General features: G+C 45.0%; 1 protein-coding gene across 1 annotated transcript in view; it reads left to right on the top strand.

Annotated features, from left to right (window-relative positions):
• The window catches only part of patj (PATJ crumbs cell polarity complex component), a gene marked incomplete at its 3' end in the record, with an annotated part of 204,503 nt that overhangs the window by 15,004 nt on the left and 179,255 nt on the right, over positions 1-10,244 (top strand). The window contains exons 6-7 of the mRNA XM_080749893.1: positions 3,838-3,966; positions 9,172-9,453. Of these exons, the coding sequence (XP_080606019.1) occupies positions 3,838-3,966; positions 9,172-9,453 (411 nt within the window). The remainder of the gene's footprint in view (positions 1-3,837; positions 3,967-9,171; positions 9,454-10,244) is intronic.

Here is a 10,244-nt window from a genome sequence, read left to right as displayed (position 1 = left end):
AGTGATTACAGTCCATTTATAAAGACAGAGTGTCTCTTACATCGTAGTATTGTTGTAACATTCTTTTAAACCACTTCTGGGATTGCTATTTAAAGGACAACTCCGCCCTAAATAACTTCTAGGCTAATTTTCCCACTTATATTGATCCATAATGACTGTCCATGGGGTCTGTTAGGCAGAAATGCTCCTGTTGTCCAGTTTCCCCAGCAGAACCCAGCAGCTCTCATAGCATAGAGTGGAGCCTATAAGCCTATCACTATTACACTATTTGTTGTGGTCAAAAGTGATTTATTTTTTCATTATGTGTTACTAGTTGTCATTACAAACACATCCATGCCTTGGTTGTCCCACACAAGCCACTACAATCTCATAAATAATGTTTTTGGGTGAGCCTTCGACACAACTGCCAATCAAAGTGACTGTACTGGCCAATCACAGGGCATATTTTGCGGGACTTAACAAAACACATAAAAGCATAACATCTGTTTAGCAGAGTGTGGATAGCCTCGCAACAGCCAGACTCTCCCAGGGGAGAGTCTGGGAGTCCTCCATAGGCAACGCTTTACGCGATGATGTAGTTACTTACTTTGACTGACAGGTCCAGTCAGTAGTCATCAGCGCATCAAAACATCGTCGGCAGAACAGCAAATACGTCTTTTCCAGACAGAAATTCCAAAGGTGCAAACTAGGGATGGCCAACGGCTAACCGTTACCGTTAAACCGATAAGAAATTGGTTACCGGTAAGCACTAACGGTCAATTTTGACCGATAACAAAGAAAAAGAAAAGGAAATCAACCCATGTGTCACACCAAAAGCCCCGTACACCAATATCTACGCAACATCAAGTCATCAACCATGCAATTATATGCGCTGTGGTCACACATTTCTGGGACACCAATGGCTGTGTAACATGCATGCATTCACGCAACTGCGAGTCTGCGACGCGAGTCATACACGCTGACTTGTTCAACAAATGCTCCGTCGTCGATTGGATTTTACAAAACAGACCCCGTCACATTGAATCCCGTTTAAGAAGAGCTTAAAACACAACTTTCTAATGTTACATGTTGATGACGTGAGGAACGCTAAAGTCGTCTTGGTTACAGAGTAGTATATGCGAAAATAACAAAGCTGAGCTCAGAGTCGCAAATTCAATGATCGCTGCATCAGCACACACAAAACACGGGCGAGACTCGAGAGAGAAGAAAATGAATGAAATGGACATCACGTTTAGCCGATTCAACCATTCCAAAAGTCATACGATTGAAAGTTATTGCTCTACATACGAGCATCTCGCGGCAGCTGTTTTGTTAGACGATAGCCAGGGAGTGCACAGAATGTTAGAGAGGCATGGGCTGAATGGCCTTTTGGTGGACAATTCTGTTGATAAAAGTTAAGGGCTCCAGCCCCCTTTGCTGTATGTGCGCACGTGCCTGGCGAAAGCGCATCACATTACAGACTGATCATTTCAATGCCACCGTTTCTTTGCAAAAACACATTTCTTTTAGAAAACATTTGTATTCTTGTTTTTCCTAGTTTTATTGTTTGTAATGTGTAAATATGGCACTTTATTATGGGGAAAAACGGGTGTATTTTCCTTTTTTAAATCGCTAAAATAGCGCATTTTTGAACACATTTCCTTAACGCATTTTTGAAGACATTTCCTTAACGGTTAACGGTTAATTAACTGATAAGGCCTTTCGGTTATCGGTTAAGAAAAAATCTCCATTTGGCCATCCCTAGTGCAAACTGTTGTTCGTTTTTAAGTTATGAGATGCCGTTGATTTCAGATAAAACTTCGCTTAATGCAGCTTTTATTTGCGATTTGTGAACTCGCATCGGACATGGGGTCCGCCATGTTTGTTTACTAAATGTGAGAGCTGTAGCAGCCGCTCGACCAATCAGGAGCGGTGTGAGGCGGGTTCGCTCGAAATGCAGCCTTTTGATTGGAAATTAGAAACCCAAGTTCTAATAAAGAGGCTCGATGGGAGGGACACCAGACCGAGAAAGGAAGCACATTGGTGATGACGGAGCTCGGGATGGCCTGCGAGGCTAGAGTGTGGAGGCTTGTGTGGGACAACGATGACATGGATGTGTTTGTAATGACAACTACTAAGAGATTGATCAAAGAAAAAAACCCACTTTTGACCACAACAAATAGTGTAACAGTGATAGTCTTCTAGGCTCCACTCTATGCTATGAGAGCTGCTGGGTTCTGCTGGGGCAGACATTCTGATGTTCCATTTCAAATCTTCACACCTCCTGCCATTTGCAAGACAGTAGATTTCCAGTGGATTGGCAGAACATTGAGCTTGTAGATCAGCTATTTATGCTATTTGTATGACCTTCTCTGACTCTGAAGCTTTTCAATGGGAATGGAGAGGCTTCTTGCCATTTACGGGTTTCTTCAAACATACGCTATTTTTTTGGCAAAGAGATTTGGTCGAGAGTAAGGCTGGGCGATGTTAGGAAAACCTTCGATATTCGATAACGTTGTTGAATACCTCGATATCGATATTACTCACGATATTAGTAAAAACAATTGCATTGTATAGTTTGTAATGTTCTGCTTTAAGGGTTAGGGTCTAACCCTAACCCATTATCTGCCTAACCCAGATAATGAACAGCATATCCATGCATGTACACTGCACAGTATACATACGTGTAGAATAAAGACATGAAATGCCTTATTTCCATTCTCCAACAATGGTTTTATTGAAATAACCACACCTGGTTACAGATGGACTGCTTTTGTGCATGTGTTACGTGCATGCATAGTGTGTGTGTTCATTAATTGGACACATACACCAATACCTCATTTCAAGACATACAGTATGTACAGCATACAGTATGTACAGTATACCTAGCATGTTGATACCTCCATATCGATAATTGCGACCGTAAGGTCGCAGTTTCCACGTCGCAGTTTAGGTTTTGATACAGTTTAGTATCAAAACCTCCACCGGCCGTCCGTCACGTCCGCCACGTCACACGTCACACGTCACACCTTTGCCCTGCTCATATCAGGGCTCGTTTGTGTATTGTATGACATCACGCCACATCATCGGCTGAGGACTGTGTGATGTCATCATATCTCCATATATGGAGACATAAGTTGCTCATGCCCAAATATGGGCTGGTGAGGTCAGACTTAGTGTGATGCGTAGGTTATCTCCATATATGGAGATTCAACTTCAATGAGTAACCATGGCAAATCACACCGTACACAAATGACCCTTATATAAGACCGGCATTATCTACCGACAGCTGCTATAAGCCAACCCTGGCGATAAGGTCTGAGTTGAAGAAATGCTTCTTTCCTGGCAGGAATTGCCCCTTTATACTGTAGGGCTCGTTTGTGTATTGTATGACATCACGCCACATCATCGGCTGAGGACTGTGTGATGTCATCATATCTCCATATATGGATACATAAGTTGCTCATGCCCAAATATGGGCTGGTGAGGTCAGACTTAGTGTGATGCGTAGGTTATCTCCATATATGGAGATTCAACTTCAATGAGTAACCATGGCAAACTGTCAACTGCCCGTATGTCTTGATAATTGGTAAAACAAACTTTTGGCCTATTTGTGGAGATAAGCGACCAACGGTCGCTTATCTCCCGATTAGGGAGTCTTACTGGTGTTTGATATATTGCCCAGCCTTAGTAGAGAGTGAAATAAAAGACTATCAGTATCAGTAAAAGAGTATCACTATCACGGAGGATAATTTCACGCTAAATTTAAATCTCCACGATACGATTATTTTGACTGTTGTTTTTATTTCATCACGATAAACAATAACGTCCGTCTGTCTGTGTGTCTCCCCCCTCCAGGAGTCGTGGGGTCACATGGAGGAGATCGAGCTCCTAAACGACGGTTCAGGCCTGGGCTTCGGCATCGTTGGAGGGAAAAGCTCAGGAGTGGTGGTCCGCACACTGGTGCCTAACAGTGTGGCTCACAAGGTACAACTGTTACCCTACGCCTGTTCTAACAGTGTGGCTCACAAGGTAAAACTGTTACCCTACGTCTGTTCTAACAGTGTGGCTCACAAGGTACAACTGTTACCCTACGACTGTTCTAACACTGTGGCTCACAAGGTACAAACTGTTACCCTACGCCTGTTCTAACAGTGTGGCTCACAAGGTACAACTGTTACCCTACGTCTGTTCTAACAGTGTGGCTCACAAGGTACAACTGTTACCCTACGTCTGTTTTAACAGTGTGGCTCACAAGGTACAACTGTTACCCTACGTCTGTTTTAACAGTGTGGCTCACAAGGTACAACTGTTACCCTACGACTGTTCTAACAGTGTGGCTCACAAGGTACAACTGTTACCCTACGTCTGTTCTAACAGTGTGGCTCACAAGGTAAAACTGTTACCCTACGACTGTTCTAACAGTGTGGCTCACAAGGTACAACTGTTACCCTACGTCTGTTTTAACTCATTGACTGCCACCATTAAAAGTGAACTATCAAGCTAGGTTGCCAAGCATTTCTTGATTTCTTACCATGTTTACCATTTTTTTTTAAATTCTGTCTAATGATGACTATGTCATGCCATGGCCCAGAGGAAAGAGGATAACTTCTAGTTTCCACAGAAAAAATAATTATGTTTTTATCATGTACACTTCTTTAGTTATAGCCATTTGAAAACCCTTGTTTCACCAAAACCAAGCCCTCTCAGAATAACAACTGGAGAAAAATACGTTTTTGTGAATGGTCTCTTTTCAAGCAAACAACTAATTTTTTTTACTCACAGCTCTTTATTTATTACATGAGATGCTTACTTTATGATCTGAAACAAAACAATATTTTCTTACAGTGTAATGGGCACATTGTCTGTCCGTCCGTCACACGTCACACTTTTGCACGTCACATCGTATCTCCGCAACCGTTGCCCAGATCCATGCCAAATTTTGCACACACACTCCTTGCCTGCCAAACTACAACCTCCACCCATCAATTCTCACATGCCCCTCTTCTAGCGCCACCTTGAGGCCGATTCTTGCAAAACACATTTTTGGACACTGCTCCTACAAATTTTGCCCTAAAATCACGCAAATCGGTACATACTTGCTCTACACTGATGTCATCAACATGGAGCTCTCATTTAGCGCCACCTTCAGGCCAATTTTTCAAAACACATTTTTGGACACTACTCCTACAGATTTTGCCCTAAAATCACGCAAATCGCTACACAGTATGTCTACACTCATGTCATCAAAATGGATCTGTCCCATATAGCGCCACCATCAGGCCGATTTTTTCAAACACATTTTTGGACACTGCTACAGAATTTGCCCTAAAATCACGCAAATCGGTACACAGTATGTCTACACTCATGTCATCAAAATGTGTCTGTCTATCATCGACGTCGAGCACCGCTTGCATGCTCATAGTCAATCTCTGCGTGGTACCGTTCGAAACAAAGCCTCCTGTGCAAAGGCACAAGACACAGATGGCAGTAGAATGAGGTCTCACTCCTTTTCTTGTGTATTTTGCTGCAGATGTAGCAGACCCTTGTAGGGTTTCTCCTTCGTGGTCTGGGCGGTATCTTTTCAGGGACATGGGCTGACCTCCTCACAGTCCGAGAATCGGGCCAGAGGGGTTGGGTGGGTCGCGGGGTGCACCAGGCTTCGACAATGGCTTCGGTGAAGCTCAAGCCAACACAAACACATCAACAACACAGCAACACCTCCCAGATGAAAGCATTGACAAGTCAACACTCAAAATGTTATAAAAGTTTCAACATGAACTTACCTCAGTGTGATGAGGAGAGCGTTGGTGTAACACACACACAGAGAGAGAGAGACAGATAATTCCAGTGCCGTTTAGTGTCAGTAGATCAGTAATCCTATAGTTTCATTCGTGTAGTTTTCTTTTTCTTTTTTCGTTGTTTGTGAGCGGGTTTCATGCCCTCACCGCGGAAGCCTAAGGCCCCGGCCGGGCACAGCAAGCGCCCGACGGCTAGCCATGGTTCACCGGTCGCCTCTAGTTCTGGTTCCCGTCGCGAACCAGCCCGATCCTGCCCTGGCGAGGTAGAGGGGCTAGAGGGCCTCCATCGAACCCCGGTCCTGGTCAGACCACCATGGATGCCTTTCTAATCGCCAATTTGCCCCGTCCGGAGACGGATACGGAGTACGAGACGGAGGAAGAAGAGGCGGCACCAAAATCAAATGATGTGTACAGGTCCGTGTCCGAGGACTTCTCCGATGCAGATGATGTCATCGGCAGCACTGGTGATGGAAGTGCTTCCATCACCAGTGCTTCTCTGTCAGGCACTGGGACACAGAGACCTTCAAGCAAAGGAACAGGCAAAGGTAAGATAAAAATAATGATATTTTATATATATATATGTATATATATATATATATATTATATATATATATATGTGTGTGTATATATATATATATATATATATATATACATATATATACATATAATATATATATATATATATATATATATATATAAAAAATATCATTATTTTTATCTTACCTTTGCCTGTTCCTTTGCTTGAAGGTCTCTGTGTCCCAGTGCCTGACAGAGAAGCACTTCCTTGATCAGCTTCTGAAAACGCATACCAAAATAAAATAAATGATTTACTCCTCAAATTGAATGAAAAGTTCTGTTTCCGTGTGTGTGTGTGTGTGTGTGTGTGTGTGTGTGTGTGTGTGTGTGTGTGTGTGTGTGTGTGTGTGTGTGTGTGTGTGTGTGTGTGTGTGTGTGTGTGTGTGTGTGTGTGTGCACGCGCGCAATGTGTGCTGCATGTGCACAACTTATGCGCAAAGAAAGAGTCATCTTTGCTCTCCGGGGGGTGCCACTCAAAATCACCAGTGCTGCCGATGACATCATCTGCATCGGAGAGGAGAAGTCCTCGGACACGGACCTCATCATTTGATTGAGTGAATAATTTAGCGAAAGTTAGCTCAGGAAAGTAGGCTACGAAGTGATGCGCTGTGAACTTGCACTGACTGGTATCTGCTGTTTTTGAATGGATCAATGATATGGATTAGGATAATACATACATCTCACTCTGGGACTGGGAGAGATAGTGAGTCTCGATATTATCTCTCGGCGACATGGGCATGGCAGAGCGTTCTTCGCGTGGCCTCGCGGGACGGCGAGCCACCGATTCCGGCGTGAGGAGTGCGGGCAGTGGAGCCGTGTCTGCCCGCGGTGTGTGTTGTTGGGACGGCGACGCCGCCTCTTCTTCCTCCGTCTCGTACTCCGTATCCGTCTCCGGACGGGGCAAATTGGCGATTAGAAAGGAATCCATGGTGGTCTGACCGGGGTTCGATGGAGGCCCTATACCTCGCCCGCGTCCAGTGCAGGATCGGGCTGGTTCGCGACGGGAACCAGAACCAGAGGCGACCGGCGAACCATGGCTAGCCGTCGGGCGCTTGCTGCGCCCGGCCGGGGCCTTAGGCTTCCGCGGTGTGGGCATGAAACCCGCTCACAAACAACGAAAAAAGAAAACTACACGAATGAAACTATAGGATTACTGATCTACTGGACACTAAACGGCACTGGAATTATCTGTCTGTCTCTCTCTCTGTATGTGTGTGTTACACCAACGCTCTCCTCCTCACACTGAGGTAAGTTCATGTTGAAACTTTTATAACATTTTGAGTGTTGATTTGTGAATGCTTTCATCGGGGAGGTGTTGCTGTGTTGTTGATGTGTTTGTGTTGGCTTGTTTTGGTATAGAGAGGCCTGAGAGGCCGGGCGGTTGCTACGAGGCTCTGATGTAGCCATTGTTGTCTTGCTGTTTTGGTAAACTTTTTTTGTAGAGACTTTGAACTTTTTTGCGTGTATATGGAGCTGTGTGTGGGTTAGGGTGACTCAGTGCAGCAGGTCACAGCTTTTCAAGTGAAAATGTTTTTGATTCATGCAGAATGGTCTGCTTGAAGATCTGCTTGTTTTGTTTTCATTGTCTGACACCACCACTGCTGCGGCCGCGCCGCACTGTGTCGGCGGAGCCGTGTCCTGATAAATGAGTTCACTTTGGGTTCATGGGGAGGTCGATTTCTCCTTTGTTTTCAAACAAGCTGACTTTGATGTGTGATTTTTAACCACCCTTTTATCATAGCAACATGACATTTTGTCACAGGCTAGAGGAAAGTGTACTTTTGCATAAACCTTGAAAACAGCCCCTACTCGTGAAACTCGGGCGTCGCAGCCTCAGACAACGGGAATAACTCGGGAAACTCGTGGCGGCGCAGTCAATGAGTTAACAGTGTGGCTCACAAGGTACAACTGTTACCCTACGACTGTTCTAACAGTGTGGCTCACAAGGTAAAACTGTTACCCTACGTCTGTTTTAACAGTGTGGCTCACAAGGTACAACTGTTACCCTACGACTGTTCTAACAGTGTGGCTCACAAGGTACAACTGTTACCCTACGACTGTTCTAACAGTGTGGCTCACAAGGTAAAACTGTTACCCTACGTCTGTTTTAACAGTGTGGCTCACAAGGTACAACTGTTACCCTACGACTGTTCTAACAGTGTGGCTCACAAGGTACAACTGTTACCCTACGTCTGTTCTAACAGTGTTGCTCACAAGGTACAAACTGTTGTGGCCTTTCTTATAGCCGGGGACCCAGTCACCAAAATGGGAGGGGACCTGTGATTTTCTGCCATACTTTTTATTTCTGTTTTATCTATTAATTTGGTCATTAAGGTCCACAGAATGAGAGGCCTGCTCTGCTGGAAACATCGCGAAAAAAAGTTATGGCCAATTGTATATTCACTGTCCCATTGACTCCACTAGAAATATTAAAAAAAATTAAAAAAAAGTCTGCTTTAAGTAGCATTTGAGGGGTCAAACTAGGGATTCTTCATGATTCTGAATCCATTGCAAGCATTTGTTTTGCATGAAAAACATTCCTTGAGCTAGATTTCGGCTCCCCAAAAGTGTGAAAAGTGATGAGTCATCACTTTTTGTCCACTTTTCACACTGAAAAAAATTAATAATAAAAAAATAAATCAGCCAACAACCAACTCCCTCTCATGGTAAATGGCTTACATAATGCAGTATAAGAATGTTTATAATGCATTATAGTATATAATGAGTACGTAATGACGTCTATAATTTATACACATAGGATTCATAGCGAGTGTTACCAAATCTTCATAACGTCCCATCTCCCTCATCCAATCAGGACGGGCGGTTGAGGACAGGTGACCACATCCTCCAGATAGGCTCCACCCCCACGGGGGGTCTGTCCAGTGAGGAAGTGGTGCGCGTGCTGCAGGGGTGTGGTCCCCGCGTCCGCATGCTGGTGGCCAGGGACCCCCGCACGCCGGGTAGCTCCACCCCCGCACCGCCCCCACCTCCCAGCTCCGCCCCTGTCTCCACGCTGGCTCCGCCTCCTCCCAGCTCCGCCCCTCCGGTGCCCCCCGACCCCACACGACGACCCCCCCAACGCAGAGTCAGCAAGACGGTGAGTTACACACACACACGCACGCACGCACGCACGCACGCACGCACGCACACACACACGCACACACACATTCACACACTCATTTCTCACATGGCCCTCTTCTAGTGCCACCATGAGGCCGATTCTTGCAAGACACATTTTTGGACACTGCTCCTACAGATTCACGCAAATCGGCATACAGTATGTCTAGAGTCCTATCAACATGGATCTGTCACATTTAGCGCCACCATCAGGCCAATTGGTCGCTTATCTCCCGATTTAGGGAGTCTTACTGGTTGTTACGTCTTTTGTACAGGTACATAAGAGAAACTTATTTTAGTTTGGCTTCCTTTCAGACAATGCAGTGGTATATATTAAAACAGCAAACGATTATAATTACATCTAACAATGCTTGTCAAGGAAAACTTGATGTCTTCAGGCGGTAACCATCGATCATCAGGTGTTTCGACCCGTGAACCCTCCGCTACACCCTCCTGATGGCCGGGTCAGCAGTGGTGGCCAAATCACTGCCCATCTCCTCCTCCTGGCCAAGGCTAAACTCCCCTCTCCTGCTCTATTTGTTCCCCAACAAGAGGCTTCTCTGGGGAGGTATTGGGTGGTCCCTCCTGAGGTCTTGAGGTGACACAGGTGCATAGAGTTATATATATACCAGTAAGACTCCCTAATCGGGAGATAAGCGACCGTTAGGTTGCTTATCTATTTGAATACACAAATAGGCCAAAAATGAGTTTTTTTCAAAAAATGTCCAGATGGTGGCGCTAGATGGGACAGATGCATTTTGATGACATGAC

This window comes from Nannobrachium achirus, assembly GCF_963921795.1.
Source record: "Nannobrachium achirus genome assembly, chromosome: 1".
NCBI classification, from domain to species: Eukaryota; Metazoa; Chordata; class Actinopteri; order Myctophiformes; family Myctophidae; genus Nannobrachium; species Nannobrachium achirus.
The sequence above is the reverse complement of the archived record's forward strand: the minus strand, read 5'-3'. Positions and strand labels throughout refer to the sequence as shown.